The following is a 22702-nucleotide window of genomic DNA, read 5'->3' as shown; positions in this document are numbered from 1 at the left end:
TATTACGAAAGTATTTTCTAATTTTATTGTGTTGAAAAGTTTGTTACGTATATACGCACATATGTGTGCACAAAGCACATTAATACATACATAATACATAATTTGTAAATGCCTTATAAATAAATTTACATTTCTTTTTTTATCTCCGTATAAAATAAAATATTAATGACTATAAGTGTAAAATCGAATCAAATGCTGTGCATATAAGTCAATAACACCAGTTGGCAATTAGCGTGACATTTTCATTTCTCAAACCCTAGCTACACACTGACAACTACCCTGTCATACAACGCGCAGATAGTAACGTTCATTTTTCACTCGCACGATAGTCGCGTTTTACTCTCGCGCACAGCTACATCTTTCAATGTAATACATGTTACGAGCCGGCATATTGCATTTATAAGAAAGAACAAATTGCCTGGATGTATTGCAGGAAAACGCACGGAACATAGTCAGTTGATAAATTCGTTTTAGTTCTGATAACAGTAAAAAAAAAAAAAGTTGTTCTCTTACACCGTATTGCAAAATCGCACTTTTGTCGTAATCATATATTTATGTGTGCGTGTGTGTGTGTGTGTTTTTTTAAAGTTTTATTAAACTGCAGAATAATTGATTGCTAATATTCGTGATACTCGTTTGTTTGTGTACACTCGTCTACTATAACTATAGCTCTAACATTTGCAACGTTTTGACATTGTGTCATTAGCACGCGAGTTGCGCGCGTTTCTCTCACAGAGAAATGGATCAGAGCAAAGTTGTACCGAAGGTGTGTTTGTATGTTCACAAAAGAGATTTAGAGCTCGCAGAGCAACGCAATCCTTTGAGACTAACCCTGCACGGGAATAGACGAACTCGCATTATTCACGCCTGCGAGATTTTCTGCGTGTGCACGTACCTTTTTATGTTCCGCATATCCTCCATCTATAGTATTCACTACATAACTAGATCATTTTTTGCTGGGACTCGTGTGCTCATCGTGGTTGAAATTTTTTTTTCTTCTTTTTTTTTATTATTATTTACATCAGGCTGTGTCATCTAATTTCTCGTGGTTGAATAGATTTAATATTATTCAAAGACTAAATATTTATACGCTGCAAATATGTAATATTTTCGATGGAAAAATTTTTAAGCCAGTTCGCGCGGAATCAAACACATATTTTCAAACAAACATCGTAACAGATTTGATGATGTTATATAATATTTCCACGCAAAAAAATATTAAAATAAAATTACATCGAAAACATAAATAACGAGGAAAAGATTAAAAACAAGATATAAAATGAAAATATTTTGAGTTACATCGATATAATTTATACAAATCAATTACTTGACTGACTTTGAATATTAAATGAAGAGAGATAGAAAATTATTTGCCAAAAAATTCTCAGCGTCATGTGATTTTATGTTTGATCGTTTTATGTGTACGTAATATATTATAGATAACAGAGGTCATGTTGCTAACATTAATAGTGATATAAATGAATAGCATCGGAAATATAATTATGTTACTTTAAACTTTGATATTTGCTTCTGATTGATTCATCACATCCTCATTTCCTCATCTATTATTATCTTTACTTAATAACCTTTATTAACTTTCTAATTGACTAATTTTGTGCTTGTCAGTTTGTTTCTAAAATTATTGCGTAATTAAAATAAAAATAAAAAATGAAACTTTTATATAACTTTTGATTTGTATTTTAATAATAATAATAATAATAATAAAACAATCAAATACAGAATTTCGATAAAACAGTAAAACAAATTATCAAATATACAGAGCAAAAGAAATATTTTTTTTTCCCAAAACGATATCAGATGCAAAGAAATGTTGTAGAACTGCAGCTGGCTTTGGATATTTTAAATTGTGTGGAAATAAACAACAAGAATTTAGAGTACGTTGTGACATTTCTCGCGCAATTTGTCCTGAAGCACAATTTTAGCTGCGTATATATTGCACACAAGTAAGCGGCATTTTTTCCAATTGCTTATGTCAACCGAGAACGTACATAGGGTTTCTCTCTGGAAAAACTGGCTTATGTGTGCCATCTCTCTTTCTCCTCCCTCTCTCTCTCTCTCTCTCTCTCTGTGTATGTGCGAAACACTGCTAGATTAAATAGTGCCTTTTTTTTAATTAAAAATTATTCTATTTTTTCCATATATAATATTATTTCTCTCGTGTACTTTATAATAGTTTTTTATGTTCTTTTTTGTGTTCTTTTATATATATATGTAGTTGTAAACAAAGAAAACACTCCACATGTTAATAAATCTACTTTTTACCAGATTTCTTAAATTCGCATAATGTTCTCATATTTGCGCAGAAATGCTTCTTACACCGAAACGTGACGACATTTGAATATATAACGTTTATTCTTTCTTAACACGCGCGCTGCGCGTCAGATTTGCAGAGGAAATGAAATGTCAAATTTCGGTATTTTCTTTTCCGCGCATAAGCGTAGAATAATGCATGAAGTTTGGTGGAATAGAGGGGTGCGGGGTAGCAACAACGACGCCAAATGTCGAGAACAAAATTTCAACATTGCGTTTCTTCACCAGGGATTAATATCGCTTTGCATATTTACATATTCAAGTATCATTTCTTGTCGGAACAGTGAAAAGAACATTTACGCTAGATGCACTTATTATACCGACGTTAATGATGGATGTCATAATTGTGCGTATAAGTTGATTTGTACCTGAAAAAAATATGCAATATTTATATGATATGTAATTATTGTATATAAATCATATAATTTAAAATATTATTTGTTAACATATATATATATATACATAAATATTATACTTATTTACTAAATAGATAATGGAGTTTAATATCATAATCGTCAAAAAAATTGACTATCGTAAGACCACAAAAGAGAATAAAATAGAAATATGAAAAGATAATAGCTTTTCTTAAAGCGATTTAAAGAAATTGGTGAACGACAAATGACAAAGCGATATTATTTTCCGACACGTACGTGAGCCGATTGAGAAAAAGTTAAAACGACATATAGCGTGTGGCCATTTACGACCATACGCTATCGATGACTTCACTTCTCGTTCCTCGAAAATTTTTTTTCATCGAAGCTATTTTTCCTCGACTCGAAATAAATCACGGCCGATATCTGGCGAATAAGGCGGATGAGACAGCAATTCGTAGTCTATCTCATAAATTTTGGCTATTACAACAATTGAAGTGTAACCTGTCATTGTCTCAAATCACTGAGATCGTCTGTTTGGCGATCTGTGACACAAACACTACGTGCAATAAAATGAGTTAGCGTTTGACATGTGTGTGTGTGTTTTTTTTTTTTTTTTTTTTTTTTAAGAAACTTATCAACAACACAAGTGTAATACTACTACTGTCCGTTATCTATATATCGTTTTAAATATTTATCGCCTCTCATAAAATTCGCGCTGCCGTGGCATACCGTTTTCCTTTCCTCAAATTCACGGAAGAGCAGGATCGGGAATAGCATTTGCGCACATTTCTAGAATGTCGATATCGAAAAGACAGTCTAAAATGTCGCCGGCCTCGAAACGACGTTTAAGATCTGACGGCTCGCAGTGTACAATATATATACATACATCTTCTGATAAAATTTAGTCATCCTCTTTCAACTTCTACACTTCCGCCGTATCTATATTGCTGAAAGACACAGAACGGGATGCGAATAGTAGAGAAAGAGAAGAACAAAGAGAGAGAAAGAGAGAGAGAGAGAGAGAGACAGAGAGAGATCGCGCGAGATATGCGAATCGAGAGAAACGACAAGCAATGAAGAAAAGTGTGCTGATGAAAGATAGAAAAGAGAAAGAAAAAATACGAGATAAATTACAGAATACGCGCTATTTTCCTCTGGATTGTTTTCCGTTTCGCCATTTTCTTTCTCGAGATATAGCAATATTACATTATATACATGTGCATATTTCGTATACTCCTTGCTGTATACTTCTGCTGGTTTTGTTATTGACTTCAGCAATGTCAGGATCAATACATAATTTAATATGTTTCAGAAAATAGATATACAATATTTTTCTTCACAACTTTTGTGGAATTTTATAGAATTGTACAAATACGTTACGGCGAAAGATTGTTTCTTGAAAAAGTTCGCCTTTAATTTCTCAATAATTTACTTTATGCGTTTCGGAAATACTCTAGAAATAAAAACCAAATTTCACATACGCGTGTACTTAGTTGATACTAAAAATTTTTAGTTTTCGCAAAATTGGATTTTTTATCCGATTGTTTATTGCAATCGTTTTCATTTTCTCGTTCTTTTTCGAATATTTTACTAAAGTTTCTACATCTTGCATAAAAACGAGAAAAATAATTTTCAAAAAACTTTGATCTGATTATTAATACTTTGTTTTAAAAAAACATGACTTTTGACATAACACTTCTCGCCGGAATATTAATTATCCGGTATCTATATTGTTTTAGTTTGTGAAAGAAAACATATAAGATTACATGTTATTTTATTTTATGTCGCTTACATATACGCGAACCGGTCGTTTCACTTTTAAAACAATGATCTTCAATATGTGAAAAAAAAACTCGTATAAATTTTGTTTGAAAACTACATTTTCTACTAAGATATACGAGATGTATATTTTTCTTACTGTTGCGGGATAATCGTCGTTTTGAATATTTCGCATAACTCATCTCGGAGCATGCGAGACAAAGATGGCATCTCTGTGGACGTCTAACGTCCACATCTTTTATAAAATAAACATATTGACGTATGTTGGAGAGAAAAGTAAAAAACTTAAGGTTGTGCGCGCAAGTAGCGCGCAATTCAGAATTAAGAATATGAACGAATTACTACAAACCGTTGACACGTCAACTCGAGTATTCGAGAGTTCATTGTGTTTAATACATTAAACGAAAGCGTTTATTGCCGCGGTCGCCTGCAATAGCCGCTTCAATGGAATTCAATTTTCACGGGCAAATGAATAGCCGTCGATAAAGAATATAGCTATATAGCGACGAGAGATCCGCCATTAGACGAATGAAGGAAAGAGACACACACGAACGGACAGGAGATCTCTCCTAGTTTCAATCCTTCCGCCTCCTTCTTCCACATCGCATTTCCCCTCAGGTGCATCCCTATACACACTACATGCCGACACAACAGAGCGGCAACTTCGGGAATTTAGATAGCGGATACCGAATGATATTATACGCTATATATATTGTGTATGTATATATACTATATCCCGCGAACTTTACAGCCAGTCGAGAATGCGATACTCTGTAGAAATTTACAGTGTGAAAGATATCGCCGTGCGATATGTACCGCCGGTGACGCTTGCTCCAACCCTCTGGGCTCCGTGCGGAATAAGAGGAATCGGGGCGAAGATGGAAGGTTCCCCGTAGGATAAGGAGATGATTTCTGTCCTTAAGAGGGTCTGCCGCGCTGAAACGTTTCGAGGCCTATTCCCTTTCTTCACCCCTTCTCTCTCTCTCTCTCTTTCTCTCCCCCTCTTTCTTTATGTTTCTCACACTCTCATAAAGAAAGACACTATAATGTCTGTTCATCTGTCAATCCGATCCTCCCTCCTTGTGTACCTTCGATCTTTTGCCTACCGGAGATAAAAAACGCCTCCGTTTCAAGCGATTCGTGAATGGATGAGTGAAGACAATCGTGAGCTTTTGTTTAATTCTGAGATTGCGCCACGAGGCATTTAATTCGCCTCGAACGGTTGGCGTGCGCAGATGGGACTCCGCGAGAGTTTTTCCTTTTGCGTTTCATTAAAAAGGAGACACCCAATAGCGCGGATGGCTTCCTTGCATAAATTTATCCTCTCTCTCTCTCTCTTAGAAAGTTTGATCTCGCGGTTATAATCACCGTGCGATCATAAAAAAAATACTGAAGCTTGTTTGTTTCACTTTAGGTAAAGCGTTTGCGAAAACAGAAATGTTTAACGGCGCGTACATTATTGCAATCACAGTATTGACGAAATATAACGAACAGTTGTAATTTAAGAACTATTTCCGTAGACACAAATTTTTGCTTTTTAACCAACGGAACACATTTTGCAGTTATCAATTTGTATCAATCTAAATTTAAAAAACAAAGAGATATTTTTATTAAAAGTAATGTAATTATACCCATAATGAAGAAACTTGTGAAAATTGTTAAAAAAATAGTGCAACCACTTATAGCATAGTTTTAAGAGAAATATAATAATCCTAAACCTAGAGGGAGAAGGGATTGTTACAAGATTATCATGAAATTTATTGCGCGCCAGTATTTTTTTTTTCTTGTTGCAAATAATCGATTAATCGGCACTCGAATAACGAAAATTTAGTTTGGTAAAAAATTTCGCTCGTACCTTCATAAAAATTTAAGCCAAAAAGTTGAGGGACGCATAGTTTAAATTTGTGCATGTATGCGTCGCACACGCGGTATCGATTTTAGGTCACGTTTTACAAGCGGAAAATTTCTGTTCGCCAATTTTCCGGGGCAGAATTCGAAAACAAAGTTTTGTCCCGGTTGTACGTTTTCTCGCGAAAGCGAACCCCCTGCTCGTCGCAGAAAGAGAGTGACCCCCAACTTTACCTCCATTACAGATATCCTGGAGGAAGGATTCAAGTGATACGAGTCTAAGCCGGGAGATCCTGGAAACTGTGTGACCGGCCAAAGGCCCGGCTGAAAACAGTACTTCTCTTCTTACTCGCGAAGAGGATCAAGAAGTCTTATCGTACTCGCTACCCAGTCAGAGAGAAAAAGAATTTTTCGAAGAAGACACGGGAAAACGGAAGGAGAAAAGCGGAAGGAGAGAGAAAAAACGGGAACACAAGACGGGAGGAGCAGAAAGGAACTTAAAAAGTGTAGTAGTCAGAAAGATAAGTTAACCTGGCAATGTCGGACGCGGACGAAAAGATGAAATCCCGAAAGAGACGTTCGAAGATCTCGTGATCGGTGTCAGTGGCCGAGGAGATAAGGTCGATCACGCGTCAGATCGACCGTGATGGAGGCGCGAACGAACGGCTCGTTCGTCAAGTCGATCCTCCGAAACCTCTCCTTGACTCGTGAGCGTCAGCACACGGACGAGCCACCCGGGGGAGCGGTAACCGGCGCCATCGATGTCGTCTCCACGACATCCGTGCAGGAAGAGAAGATGGTGGACTTTTTGGGCGACGCTTTCGCGAGAAACGACAGCGACGTTGTCGATTACGGCGAGTCGGGCTGGTTCAACGATTCGACGACCGCCGCGATCTCGACCTTGTCGGTCTCATCGTCTTCCTTAGCAGAATTCTCGTCGTCCTATTCCACTCCGAGTGTGGACAATTACACCGGCAGCGATCTCTTTGTCTTTAATGACCTGACCGACTATATCAATCGGCTCAACTATAGCGTCTTTGTGAACCTAACGGCCTACTATGACGGCGGGTTGAACCTTAGTAGCGTCAATTGCACGTCGATAATTGCCGAGGGTGCTGGTGGTACCGTCAGATCGGCCGAATGTGCCACCGTCGACGACAAGTCGAACGTGAACAGCTGGTGGGCCCTGATACTCGTGATTGTGCCGTGTTTGACGCTCTTTGGTAACGTGCTCGTCATCTTGGCGGTTATAAAGGAGCGGACGCTGCAGACTGTCACCAACTACTTTATCGTCAGCTTAGCGGTCGCCGATTTGCTCGTCGCGGTGCTCGTTATGCCGTTCGCAGTCTACGTACTGGTGAGTCGAACACTGTGTTTCCTCACACGCTTTGCTATTAATCTTAAGGAGTAGATTATTAACTAATGTTGCACGAACACAATCGTATCACGAACACACATCTCTCTCTCTCTCTTTCTCTCTTCCTCTCTCTCTCCCTCTTTCTTCTCAACATATTTTTCTCAAAAGAATAACTTATAATTACGTTGAAGAGTTACATCGCTAATTACTGCGCTCTACACAGCTAGAAAATATTGCTTTTGTTGATTATCGCGCTCTACTTCCGCGAACACGAAGCAGAGACGTATAATGCACGTACATAATGCATTTAACGTTTATCTGGTGCATGTATCGCAAAAATGCTTCATAATTAATTATAATAAGACGTTCGGAAAAGGTGGTGGTTTGATATCAGCTTCTTGTAATTCGAGAAGAGACGCTCTGTTGTTTGGACACGCTTTGTAGAAATGATATTTCTAATTATATAGGCTTTTGTATAATTTGTAAATGAGCTGAAAACTCTCCACGCCGTGTGGGTGGAGTTGTGTATCGATCGCGAGTTTAGCTGCTAATTAAACGCTATCGCTAGCACGGCGCGTTTGCATGCACTCAATTATCGCTTTCACCTTCAAAGCGCGCGAAGAAAATTGAGATTAAAAAAAAAAATTGAGAAGTATTCAGTCTCGAATGCTTTGATATTGTGTTAGCGCGCGTTTAACAACAAATTATTTAAAAAGTTGCTCTTGATTGGAAAGAAAACTAAAACGTTTTTTTTTTTTTCAAAACTCGTAGTAAACTCGACATTTTTTTTTTTCGAGAACGTAGAAAGCCAATTCAATGCGAAAATATGACGTCGAGTTTTTTGTGTTGCCTTGCGGTGATATTTGAATATTGTGTCATCGAGAATGCGCAAGAGCGATTGTCTGGCAATGGGAAATGCTTTGAGATTTTCAAAGGGAACAGCACACAGAAATGTTCGCGCAGAGCGAGCATCAAACAAAGCTTCTGTTAAGACAGCTCGCTCGAACACGACAGTAGGTTTCAGTACAAGCAGGTGAATCAAATGAAAACGGAATTAAGTTAATTAAAGCTATTCCGTTGTCCATCAGCCACGTCAGCTGACGCATTTGTTTTCAAATCAAACCTATCGCAATGTCGCAACACCATGGAAATATTGACATTGCGATCACACAACACAATCTTGTAAACATCGTAAATCGACTTATCTATGTAAACAAATTTATCGAAATACTATTTAATATGTTTGCACGTGTGTAAAGTTTGAAAATTTCGCGCTTATCTACGTAAACAAATTTATCGAAATACTAATTTAATATGTTTGTATGTGTGCGCAGTTTGAAAATTTGTATATTTCTTTTTAACATTAACATTTACAGTTATAAATAAACATGAGATAAACCTCGTTTTGCATTACCGCTCGCAAATTGCTGTTTGATTTTTGTGAGCTGTAAAATTTGTCATACACCAATAAGAAAATTTCGAAACGTGTGCGCCTAATCGCGACGAAAAACGATGTGTATGATATGAGATCGAAGATATTTTGAAAACCGTAGACCGCACGGTAAAATGAAAATTTCAGTTATGTGTCATGAATCGAGACGTTCGCCAGATGTATCAATGTCGCATGAAGATAACGCGCTACGCGACAAAAACGAAGGAAGCTATTTATAATGATCGAGAGACGTCGAAGACAAGAACGATATTAATGACGAGCAGCCATATTGAACGTTATACCTCACCCAAAAGACCTTAGTTGGTTTAATCGCCAATTAAATACGCGCTTTACACCGCGCGCCGGAATAGCAGTAATTATGAAGATGATCTCGAAGGTAAAGAGGATAAAGAGAACTATTCAACCCCTATACGCTACGTTTCACGAAGCTGCTTTCTCTCTCAGGAATCGAAAGCAATTTTTCACTGATTTTGTCATTACGTTGCACGCTGCGGAAAATGTGTCAATATTTTCTTTTTCGATATCTCTTTACGCTTTTTAATATAAAACAATAAGCAGATTTGACGAAGCGGAAGAAGGCGAAGTGAAGCGCGGATAAAAGTTAATTAATATTTTTTAAGAAAGAAGCGCCGCTTATACGACAAATATACAGCTTGCAAAAGTAAACATCCAAAAGATCAAACGGAGAAAACACTCGGTGATTACAAAATCGATTTGGAAAGTACGAAAAAATTAGGTCAAATCTTTTCCAGATTGAGTAATAATTACGCTTTCAGGGCTGCACCTCAATTTTACGTTCAAAAACATTCGTTCGATATTGCGCCGGACTTTTGTTTCTATCGTTAGCGAGTCGTTTGCTTACCCCGACACGTTTCACATAGATTACATTCCAACGTCGACACGTAATCTTATTTTAAAGTTGTCAGCAGTACCAAGAGGAAAGGAAAGAAAGAAAAAGAGAGAGAAAGAGAGCGAGAAAGAGAGAGTGAAAGATAGAGAGAGAGAGAGAGAGAGAGAGAGAGAGTGAGAGAGAAAGCCTGGCGACACGTATCGTTCCCAATGTGCATCTTTACGAATGTGACAGAAATACAACGTGAAAGAGAAGCGAGTGTTTCTGGCAAACGGAAAAGCCGGACGCAAAACCGCAATTTTCTAGAAATAGAAACCCAACACGGTCTCGTAAACCGTCGCTCGAAACCTAAACTGGTTCACGACCTCAGTTTCAGCGGTGTATGCGCACGAATCGAACAAAAGTGCGATCGGTCAATTAAGGTTTCGTCCGTAATTCCGCGTGCGAGCGCGCCCGTCAATGCAGTATTTGTGCGCGTCCGAATACGTCCCATTTCCCGCGACACGCAACTTCATCGAGATTGTGCGGAGTGGCGGAATTGCCACGGCGAAGACAAATGGCGGAAAAAAAAAAAAAAAATACAAAGTGAAATTTGTTTTACCGTCGCTTTGCAAAATACGCGAATAGATTGCGTAAGCCATAATCGCAGCTAAGGAAGACTTTTTTTTTTTCGACAATTTTATCTCAAACTTTGAATAAATTTTTCACATTTAACATTTTTGAATATATGTTTATCTCTTAAATGTATGCATTGGAATAGTCTCAGACGACACTTCAAACGTTAGAATAAGATTTTGTCTCTTGTCTGAGAGATGAAGCTTCGATTGTGGAACTACGAAAACGCTTGTAAAATAAACAAGCGCCGCGTTATCTGAACAAGTTTTCGATTATGATCGATGAATTCTCTCAATTGTAAAGCAGAAACGCATACGTCGTATAACCGTATACCGATTTTCCATTAATTTTGCAACAGACGGAGATCAGTGTCCCATTTTAATTGCATCTTAAATAATCCTATCTCTGCCGCTCTCGTATCCTTGACATCCCGCCGAGCCAGCTGACGACCAGCAGCGCTCCAGATTACATCGGTACGATTAAATCGAGGCGCATCTTCGCATCTAAGTGCAAACACGTTGGAACGTGCCGAGATCGTCCCACGGCCGCTTAAACGGTCGTTCCGAAGTTTCGCATTAAACGATTTACTTGTGCGGGCGGGGCACGTATGTATGCGCTGTATAAAAGCGTCGTCGTTGGACCGGGGCACTTTACGCTCTTTACCGTGTGCTCGGGATGGCAGCATCATCTACCCTTTAACAACGAGTGAAAAATGGCTGCTCTTTTCGCGCGCTTATATACCACGAATTCCTTCAACTACGCTCTCTCGCTCGGAGAAATTCCGCGAGCTTCTCTCGTTGCTAACAACAAGTCGAAAGTTGCACAAGCAACCTTACTTGAACAATCTTGTCATACTTCTTCGTAAAAGGAACGCGCGTCGAAAGATAGATCGTAAAAAAATTGTATATAATACATACGAACACACATTATTGGAAAATAATAAAAAAGCAAGAAGGACTTCGAAGTGCACGTATTTTTTTTTTAATCGTAAAAATGTGACGTTTTCATTATATTTTATTAAAACTTACTTCATTTTAGTCAAAATATATATTGCTTAGAAGATGTGGGTCTTAAAAAGAAAGTATTCTTTAAAAAAAATGTCTTTTCTTAAAAACTGAATAAAAATAATATTTGTAATTTTAATTGTAGTTTTTGTATTAGATGTATAGTTTTTCTATTTGCTACGTTCCATAGTTTTACGTGAATAAATTCTCTCGGAAGCGCATTCCAATAAACCGCGAGCTCTTGATTTATTTTTTTCACTTGCAGTTAAGACTCGCTACGTTTTGCCGTTTTCTCTAAAAACCTCATAAAACAAACAAACTCTCACAAGTATACGTAAAACGCATCATGTTTTTGTTAAGCCCGCGGTCTTAATAGCCCTTCCGTCGGTTTTTCCTCGCGCTATCTTCCGAGTCACATTATTTTTTGTTCACTATCGTCGTTCGTAATGACGCGAGCCTTCATTTTTTTTTTTTTTAAACACAAAGTGAAAAATAGAAATGCTCGCTTCGCGCGAGTTTACGTCTCGAATTCCGTGTTTTGCGATTTCCGACCGGTGGAAATTCGCGTCCCCGCCATTATTACGAAGCAGAAAGAACAGGCAAGCAAACGTTATCATGTCTCATCTTATGTTTGTTTCACGTTTGCGCACGCCTGATCCGATGTTATAGCGTCACGTTGCCGTTTTTTTACAACTTTCCAGATGTTCGCAGTGACTCTCGTTAGCTTGCGGAGCTAGCAAATTACACGGTTATACACTGTGCGATGTAAAGAAGTTCGTGCGAGAGAGGAAATAGGGGTCTGCTACAATATTCTACTTGCACACCGTGAAATATTGTATGAAAGAGCATATGCAAATGCACTTGGCACCGTCGTCGACGCATTTACGTATTTTGTAAAATATTATAATGGTCCAAATTGCGGTTCAAATATAGCTTAAGCTCTTTAACGCACGTGAACCTGGTGTACTAAAAAAGAAAAAAACTAGTTTAATTTTTTTAATTTAAAAAATTTTTTGGAGATATATTGCAGAATGGGCAATTGATAAGTATTCAAAACGCACAGATAGCGACAACGTTACACTGCTGTTGACGTGGACAAGATTTATTTTTTAGGAGAACAAATGTCAGATGCCGACCTTCTAATGAAGGATGATTTCTAAACAATGAAATTTATTAACGACAACAACAATGTGATATTACTGTCGCTATCTATGCGCCGTTTCGAATACTTGGATAATTAGTCGTCTCATGTCAACAATTAAAATACAAAACTAATATTTTGACAGTTATTATTTTTTTATATAATAAATCAAAGCAAAATATAACACTGAGAGAAAAATACTGTTTTTAAATTAAAGGATATATTTTATCAAATTTAAAAAATAATTATATAAATTTTTATATATGTTATATAAAGATTTTTTCATGTTTGTAAAACCAGTTTTTATACTAAAATTAAAAAGAAAAAACAGATTTTTCCGCATTCTTCTTATTAAATAATATTAATAGTTTTTGTAACAATATGTTGTATTTACAATAAACAAGAGAAAAGAAGAGAAAGAGAGAAAAGAGAGAAAAGAAAATTTGTAAATCTAGTTGCAAAGATATATGTAGATTGTGCATATTTTCATGCATAAATATCGGTCACGAGTAACGTAGACCGTGACGTCATTGTAATTTTGCTCACAGATGTGCTTTATTTGATATTGCAAACACCGCGAGAGGCAAAAATCAGTTTTTTCGTGGCAAGCGCGTAACTCCATACCTACACATACAAGAATATATACGTTTCAGTATTCATTCATTCTCACCCATTTGCTTTTAGCCATTTAAGCGTCGAAATTTAAATCTTCGTGTATTTCAGTAGAAAATTTTCACCGTTTTTAAACAGAACAGTGCATACCTTTTCTAGTTTGACAGACAAAATCATTAATTTTGCGTATAATTATCCTTTATTGTTATGAAAAATTTGTAAACAATTCAGTAATAAAACATACGATACGCACAGAAATAAAATTAGTTTATTTTTAACTACGACATTGAATCAGAGACATTACAAAGATACAAACGTCACTATTATGTTTTGATTTTTAATTATTTTACAAGATTTATTTAAAAATACATTTTGAAATAAAATTTTTTTATTTTTGCAGAAAAAACATTATTTAGATACAACGAAATGTTAAACAAAATATTAAGTATATATTTAATGTAGGTTTAATGTTACAAAATGCATAATGTAACTGCCAGAGAATTATATAAATGAGCTTTTCTCAACATTTTCCTGTATTTGCATAATAAATACATGGACCATATATCTTTGCTAGACTTATTTTCCGGTATTTAGATACGTATAAACTTATCTGTATGAAAATTACTAAATTGTTAAAATTATTATGCATGGGAAAAACATATCATTATTTAAAAATTGATTTCTTTATAAAACATGAAAATGTAACTGCTTTGCATAATTTGTGCGATGTAACGTGTAAATGCATCACGTTAATATTCAAAACGAATGCAAGAAATAATAAGTTTTTATAGTTATTTAAAATTATGTGGGTAGCACATTATTGTAGAAACTATTATATATATACAAGCATGCAAAATAGTTTTACGGTTTTAAAAGAATTTTGGAGATACTCTGTAAGTATATACAGAACTTCATTCAATTACGGTCATTCATTTTCAAGCACTTGAGTATGCAAATTTAACCCGTCATGCATTTCCGTACGATGTTTCGATCGCATTCGAATGCAAGGAAAAGTAAAGAACCTGCTTTTATTACGGTACAAGCCCATTCGGTTTGCTAATCCGATTGCTTTATGTGTACGTACGTTAGAACGGTGTACGAGACGTGACACAAAAGGCAGCGAGCGTAATAAACCACGCATCTAATACATTTGCCGTTGTGCAAATTCTTTAAGAGATTTTTTTTTTTCTTTACATGCCGGCGGAACGAAGAATCTGGATCAAGATGTGATTTACGAGTGCGATTACTTACAAAAGAACTGGCGGAAATTCGATACAACTTTATTACGTATCTCGCCGTTCCAATTGCAACTAGATATTTGCATTATTTAAGATATAATTCCAGCAATAAATTTTTCTTAATCATGGAATTTATGATATAGAAAAAGAAAGAAATAAAATCTCTCTCTCTCTCTCTCTCTCTCTCTCTCTCTCTCTCCTTCTCTTTCTTTTTCTTTTCCGTTCTCTCGTGACGCTTTTAATTATTACACAGTTGTGAATTTATTTTTAAATTATGTTAAATGTTTTAACAATTTTCTTTTGCACGCGACATTTGTACTTTTTAAATTAACGTCCGCAGTAATTTACTGAAGTAAAACTCTCAACACCGTTTCTCGAAAGAAAAAAGAAAAGGACAATCCTTGAGAAATTTCTCCTTAGACTAATTGCGCAAACATTAGCCACCCTATTATCGCGTTATTACCGCTATCAACGCAGCGAGAAGGGAGAGCACGAAGACACATCGTCAAGAGATGGGGATTGCGGTGGAATATTGCAATTTCGGTGGAACACGCGCGTGTTAACTTGGGACGATCAGAAGAGGGCTGTTTCTGGAGGACTCTAGTTGAGGGGTGCTGGCGTGACCGCGGGTAATTTCGAGCGAACGTTCTCCCCTACATCGCCCACCTCCGCCTGGATCGCGGCTGGCCTCAGCGCCCGCGCGCGGCTGTCTCATTGGCGTGGTGTTCCAACAACACGCGGTAAATCGCGCTAGGGCAAGGTCTATGTTAATAACACAGATCACTTCATCGCATGCATGCTTATTATTTAAACCGTGCCAGTTGATTTGATTCGTGCTGGCTACACACACACACACACGAGTTCGAACATGAATATTAATGTTCGTCGCACAAAATGGTCACTTTTCTCCTGAAAATAGAAAGAGGCGCCCCCGACCGTGGGAGCAACGCCGGAAGAACGTCCATTCTTCACAGGGCATATTTTGATTGTCTTCTATACTTCTCGCCGACTTGACCTTGACTCTTGGACCTCGAAGGCGCACAGCACATGCTCGATTCGATCCATCGATGCCGACCATTGATTGTCCTCGTTATTGGATATGCTTGCGCGTGTTACAGATACAGTTCAGATTGATATACAGAGTGTCTTGTAATTGACGACACTACTGAAGTACTAAATTATAATGTTATTTTTATTTATCTTTTATTTGTGTACGTGTGTGTGTGCGTGTGTGTGAGAAAAATAATTTCCTTAAAATATACGCGTAAAATAGAACGGTTTGAAAAAACAAAGCGCAAAGTGTGTTTTATTTTCTTCCACTAGTTGCAGAATCTTTTATCAAAAAACTTCAGCTTTGCAATCATCAGCACGTAATGCTCGCTTTCCGTCTGCGGAGCGGAAATAAATCACCAACTCGTTGAAGTACGTGCATGTAAGTAACGACTTGAAATGAGCGTCGTGAAATTCGACGGAACGTACGTTTCTGCAATTCCCAGTAGCTCGCCCATAAGGAGCACACAACGCAAAGGAAAAAGACCATTCACAAGATTAAAAGCGTGGCGGTGCGAGCGATTTTCTTGCCCGCGCATTTCTCACACTACGAGTATCCAACTGAGATCTACGAAGTGAATTAGATTCCTAAAGGCGATTCTCCTCGCCGATCTTTTCAGAAAGCTAGTATTTTGTCAGAAAACGTACAACTTCATGATTATAATGGAACTGCGCTGCTTTCAATCTCTCTCTAACGAAACATCCGACGATTGTACGGGTCAGAACAATTCAATATTTAGAGAATCTGCTTCGATTGAATTCAACTATTTTGCAAACTCTCTCGTAGATTTTTATCATAAGCAGCGCGATTCTGAACATAACATTTGCAAAAACAATTGCAACTTACCTTATGTAAATATGTTTATGTGTGCTCAAAATTTTGTCGAGTCGTTATCTACATTACGAGAAAAAAAAAACGTATATGTTTGTCTATAACACAAAGGCAATAAAAGTACAAAAGAGATAATAACTAAAGTGTCGTTAATTATACAGAAGTGTCAAAGCGACCTTAATTAGTGGCGTTCAAATGCCGTTTCAGGTCGTATATATTAATATCAAAATGGCTTGCGTGACAGCTTCGATTAGTTACCCTTACTTGTCATCAAAGTCCCATTAATCTCACCGCTTTATGATGAAATAAGCTTATGCGAAAGAAGTAAGCTTACACGAAATAAGAGCTAAGAGGGAAGATGAATTGAAATCAAACTTTTGATCAGTTTTTGACCAGATAAGTGTGATACAAAAAAAAGAAGAAATCAAATGAAAACACACAGAAGAAATGCGCGAATTGTTTTTTTATTTTTTGAATATATATAATGTGATTTAGCAACAGTCTAATTATTTCATCGCGCAATTAAATAAAATATTAAATCCTTATATTTTTAAAATAAATATTTTGTGTTCAAAGTGATCTTAAGAGACTGGTTTTGTCAAACACGTGAGTTGACTTCCTTCCTCTCTTTCGTTCTCTTTTTCTCTCCCTTTCGCTACTTTAATTTACTCTCTTTCTGTAGAGTTTTATACTTCTTTGTAAAGAAACAAGGAATAAGTTAAATTAAAGTTAAACCGAATCCCGACGTCGGGAGAAAATCGCTTCTCTTATAGAAGTCTCATAGTTTCGAAATTCAATCTACCTCGCAGTAGTACAAGTCGATGTTTCGGCCGGCGCGCAAATAACGTCGTACACCACCGCTCGCCTTTCATGCGCGGCGGCCAAGATAAATCGTCGGCTCGTTGAACGAGGTGCTCGAAATGTAAGTAACAAGCCCCTGGCTGGAGAAAACGACTAGCGTTAAAATTCGTCAGCGAATCTCTCGGGCGAGAGGCGTTCGCCGCGAACAAGCGCGGAAGAAAGCCACGCCGAAGAAAGAGAGAGCTCGTGGCGTGTAAAGCATCTCGCTATAAATCACCGGACTATGGTGCGACTCGACGACGACAACGAAGTCCTCCACGTCGCTCGCACAAGCTGTGCAACGCCATCGACCCTGTCGCGTTCGCCCCATTTCGACCGTTCCCGCAGCTACTTCTTCGCGGCGGCATCTTGCGCTCTATAATGACAGAGATATGTCCTTCGATGTCGCACGTACTTGTCATAATTTTCACTCTCTCTCTCGCGTTCTACGACCTCCGTGACTTCCAGAGACCACCGTGTGTCTTTCACGTTATCACAACGGTAATAAGTTTTATCTGCTAACTTTGTAGAAAATAATTAAAAAAAAAACGACATATTGTTTAATTGCATAATTACAAATAATTATTCTGTAAAAAAATTTGGTTTTTTTTTAATCATCATATCTATAATTTGATTTATGTATTAACTTTTATTTGAGTTATTTTAAAATAATCTTTCTTACATGTTTCTTCTGCTTTCTGCAATATTTTTTTTTTTTTAAACATAATCTTACACTTTGCGAAGTTTATGCCGACAATCGAGTGGCATTTGGAGAATTTCTGTATTCCCCTCGGGTTAAAAGAATTTCTAAAGCGTCAAGAGGGGAAAACGAACGACGTCACTGGCCAGCGGTGCACGCGCGTTCCTGCGCTCGCTCGTGGACACGTGCACGTACGCGGGAAGCGTTGTCGCGTGCATTGCAATGCGCGATGAAGCGTAACGCGACTCCCGTGCGATAGCTCGTCGAAGCGTAAAAACTCATGAACGTCGGGCGTTACCTAGCCATTGCTTTAAACGGAACCGTAGGGCGCGTATAAACAAATATCGCGTTCGCTAAAATTGATCCCTCCCGGCTTAGTACGGGCAAGCCGCTGTCGTGGGCTCCGGCATTGCTACCGTGTGTGTCACCGCGCGGGTGTATACGTTCGAACGCCCGCGCGCGTTCTATAACACGAGATATCGATGAATTCCGGTTATGGATGCAATTCCTGAGGCCGGCAGCGAATTTGAAACTAACTGGAATTTCGAACCGTCCCGGTAATTGGTTGCGTAGAATTTTCTGATTGGCTAAGTGAAACAGTGAGTTACATATGTGTTGCGGCAGTATATATTCAAATGCGCACACCCGATGTAATAGGCGGTTTTGTGTGGCGGTTACACAGAATTGTAGTTTTCCATCTAGATATGCGTTTTGATGCAATTGAAAGTAACAGAGAAGAAATCGATGGCACGACGCTATCTTTACCTCCCACGCAAAGCAAGAAGAAATTTAAGCTAGAATTTATTATCGTAATTTATTATCGTAGTAATTCTTCTATGTGACACTTATATAAATTATAGCGCTAATAAAATTTCAATTCAAGCAAACGCGTAATAAAATGACAATTAAAATATGTAATTGTAAATGTGTGTATTAAAGTTTGATCATTTTAATATTAGAATAAGAGGGAAGCTAATATAAACGATAAGTTGCAATTTACTGTATTTTGTGTGAACAGTTTATTGTTTTATGTTGCGTGTGATAGAACGGTATTAATTATTCAAGCGCGCTAAGAGCTCGTCATATGGATCCCTTAATTTTCTGCCAACGAGCGTAATTGTCCTTAGTGATAACAAGCGTAATTTTGATGTGAGTCAAATGAGCGTATTCATCCGGTTAGGACACCTAGTCTAGACCAACTTGCAACCCTTATTGTTCTGTCGCCACGTTAGGGCGAAGACTGACGAAGGGGATAATAACGATCTCTTTCGAACCTCGCATTTTGCTCCTAATTTGTTAGATACATTTTATCGCTTATATTAATCAAACAATTTCAATCTCATCGAATATAAAATTAATCTACAAAAATTATTTTGCAAATAGTATTATTATTATTATTTTTTTTTTTATACTGCTATTATTTTCTCTTCAATGTAACATCTGCAATTAATCAAGTAACATCTCCGCAAAATAGACTTCACAGACTAACCGTTTTCAATTTAGTAAAAGATTAATATTTGTCAAAGTCAAAACTCTAATTTTCATACGTCAGTAAATGAGTCGCTTGGCAGAAAATAATAATATGTGATTAAACTTGTTTTATGTAGTGACATTCTAGATGAAGGATTGGCCTACGGTGAAGTGTCACGCGGTTAGATCCCTTATTTTATTTATGTCACCTCTGCGATCCTTATAAAATGCATACTGCGCACTCACCCTCCTTGCTTTCCGCTCGATCCGCCATCGAAGACTCGTTCTATAGCATGCAAACTAAAAGCTCTCACATCGGTTGGTTGGAATGCAAGCGTATATTTCGCATTTATGCTTAGATAGCAAGAGGTGTTTTTCATTGCTACACTTTTGTACAATATAAATTTCAAAAAATCTTTTGTCTCTCAGATTGTGTTTATAAATAATTTTCAGTAAAAATATTTTCTGTACGCGCGTTTTATTTATTCGTGTCTCTGCGTGAAACTCTTCTCAGGAACTCGGTAACGATATTTTAACAAATTGATTTTATTTGCAAGTGATATCCGATAGGTGCATCAAGTGCGGGGGGGAAATAAAGACGACCACGACGCGGATATATACTACTGCAGTGCAGTGCGCAGACAGGTATACATTAGTCAAGTTTAGGAAGCCGAATAAAATGCATCCCGGAAAATAAAACTTATAACAATGTGGCGCAATGCAGCAAAATACATCAATGAAGACTAATAGGAAAAGAAACGAAGTTAGAAATTAGATATATGAGTTATATATATATTACATTGTAATATAAAACACACACAAACAATATATGCAGAAATTTATGATGTGACAAAAAACTTGAATTTTATACCGCTCTGCGTGTTAATATATCAGTCAATAAATAATATAAATAATATAATATAGTCTTAGAAATACATATACATGTCTGTTTCTATCAACATGAGTCTTTTGTTTTACAAAATACTCAAATAAAAATACAAAGTGTATTTCACAGGAGACACATTTTATCACAAATTTTTACAAGTTAAATGTTTCAACTATTTCGCAAAATGTGGCTTTACAAAAAAAGTTAAAATGTCGCTAAGCGTGCATGTTTCTTCTTAGATCAAGGATCGTAATTTTGTTGAAACGATATATTTTTTTAAACAGATTTCTAAATTTTATGAAGATTTTCTCATGTGTGATATTGCAACGCTATATCATGTGAAATAGAATACTAACAATGCGTTATTCTTTCTGAGAACTTTTTCTGTATTTATACTGTTCTATTCTATCGCTCTCTTGCATATTGCTCTCTGTTTGTTCTCATATCTATGTAAGCAGCGTATTGTAGATTGTGAAATTTAAAAGAGAAGTTTGCGTTCTTTTTAGAATGTATATATTCTCATCTGTGTGTATTTCTTATATCTTACAAAAACACCGCAATTTGACTGCGAAGATCGAGAATTGAAAAAATTATTAAAAAACAGACGAATTAAAGAAATTTTAATTTAAGTAAAAAAAAGTATGAGAAAAAGATCAAAATATTAAATTAAATTATTTAAATGCGACGTGTGACGTGACTTTGTTACATGCTATGTGCCACACTTACGCGTATCTCTTCACTTAAACTTGTTGAATGCTTTTGTCGGAGATGAGCGAGCAGTTGTTTGGCATTGTATCAAAGTTGCTTAGACTCGGAGCGCTACTTTCTCAAAGACTGCCATTTCTCAGTTTTGTCTTTCTACTCGTTGAACACTTTAAGAACAACTTTAATGGAGCGATCGCAAGTAACACTCGAGGATAATTTATGTGTCGAATATTTGCGTAAGACACAAGTTTATCAAACTCGTGATGTTATAACATAAATAATTTTACATAGTAAAACGGAGGACAAGTAAAATTATCCAATTAGATTACTCGCGAATTTACAAACATTACACAGAGTAGTATAGATTGCGTTACAGAGTGTGAATTCCGTGTGCGAACAAGTAACGGAAGTGATGAATCGAGCAACTCTACTGCGGCGTTAATTAGCGAGCCACAACGATTCCCATGATCCTTAAGCACTGACACGTATTTTCGTAAATATCGATGCAGACACACACACACACACACATATACCGTACACAAAATAATTTAACATAATTTAATTATCGCAACACGTTAAGTATTATAAAATAAAATCATATCTCATTAATCATTATATAAATTTTTGCAAATTTTATAATACGGATAATTATCTCAAAATATTTGTGCAATTAAACTCGATACGTATTATAAGAATTTCAGACCGGAATGTCACCGAGAGAGAGAAACTTCGCGCTGGAGATTAAATGACATATTTGTAACCGGCTCGTGTCACATCGTATCAAGTTTCCGTGATGTCGTACTGTAAAATCAAGTGGAGTGTCGAGAATGTCGAGTGGATTTTCGGATTAATTAAGGCACGTGATAGTAACTAGCAGTTCTTTGACGCTATTTAGCTTCGCGACTGTATGTCTCGCGTTTCAAAATGAGGTTTCCCTCGCTGCGTATTTTGAATTAATTGCACGTGTTACGAATAACATTCTGCGACGTAATTAACGTCATAACTGCGTTACAATTTCGAGTTTTTGAGAAATCTATTTAATGTTTCTCTCGATTCTCGCGCAAGCACAGAAACTGCTCGATTAAATGTCTATTTTTTTTTGAGAACAAAATATCAGCAACAAAGTTCTTGCAGTTTTTATTTTTTATTATCAAACTCTATACATTTTTGTCTATTAAAAAAATAATCACAGTAATTACACGAGATTACATAATTATTGTAACATAATACAATATCGCCAGCACAAAATCCCTAAAGCACTTACGCAAATCCTGCGAGATTTACGAATTGTTGGATAGATATACATGAAAATATCTGGCGCAAGCATTTCTTGTTGCATCTCTCATTCTGGTTCAATGCAAAATTTACGATAGTTTCGTTGAAACGCCGGGTAGTGCCGGGAGTGCAGCAGTAATTTCTATCGCGTATGACGTCCGCGCGTATGCTGTGAGAATATTTTATCGGCAATATACTCCCATCCGTAGCTCTTGCGTTCAGCTTGCGCGCGTTTTCTCACGCTCGTCCTTTGTGTTTGCGATTCGTGTCTACTCACGTTAATTATCCCGCACTTATTTTCATCCTAAAAAAAGAATTCGCTTGCGCTGAACGTTTATTATT

General features: G+C 36.9%; 1 protein-coding gene across 1 annotated transcript in view; it reads left to right on the top strand.

The window, feature by feature from the left end:
• LOC109854225 (dopamine D2-like receptor) overlaps positions 1–22702 on the top strand; it is a 174923-nt gene that overhangs the window by 5678 nt on the left and 146543 nt on the right. Inside the window, exon 2 of the mRNA XM_020427109.1 lies at positions 6578–7689. Coding sequence (XP_020282698.1) covers positions 6979–7689 — 711 coding nt within the window. The 5' untranslated portion in view covers positions 6578–6978. The remainder of the gene's footprint in view (positions 1–6577; positions 7690–22702) is intronic.

The sequence above is a fragment of the Pseudomyrmex gracilis genome, unplaced genomic scaffold (assembly GCF_002006095.1).
Source record: "Pseudomyrmex gracilis isolate BER0280 unplaced genomic scaffold, ASM200609v1 scaffold_61, whole genome shotgun sequence".
Taxonomy (NCBI): Eukaryota; Metazoa; Arthropoda; class Insecta; order Hymenoptera; family Formicidae; genus Pseudomyrmex; species Pseudomyrmex gracilis.
This window is presented reverse-complemented; position numbering and strand designations above follow the sequence as displayed.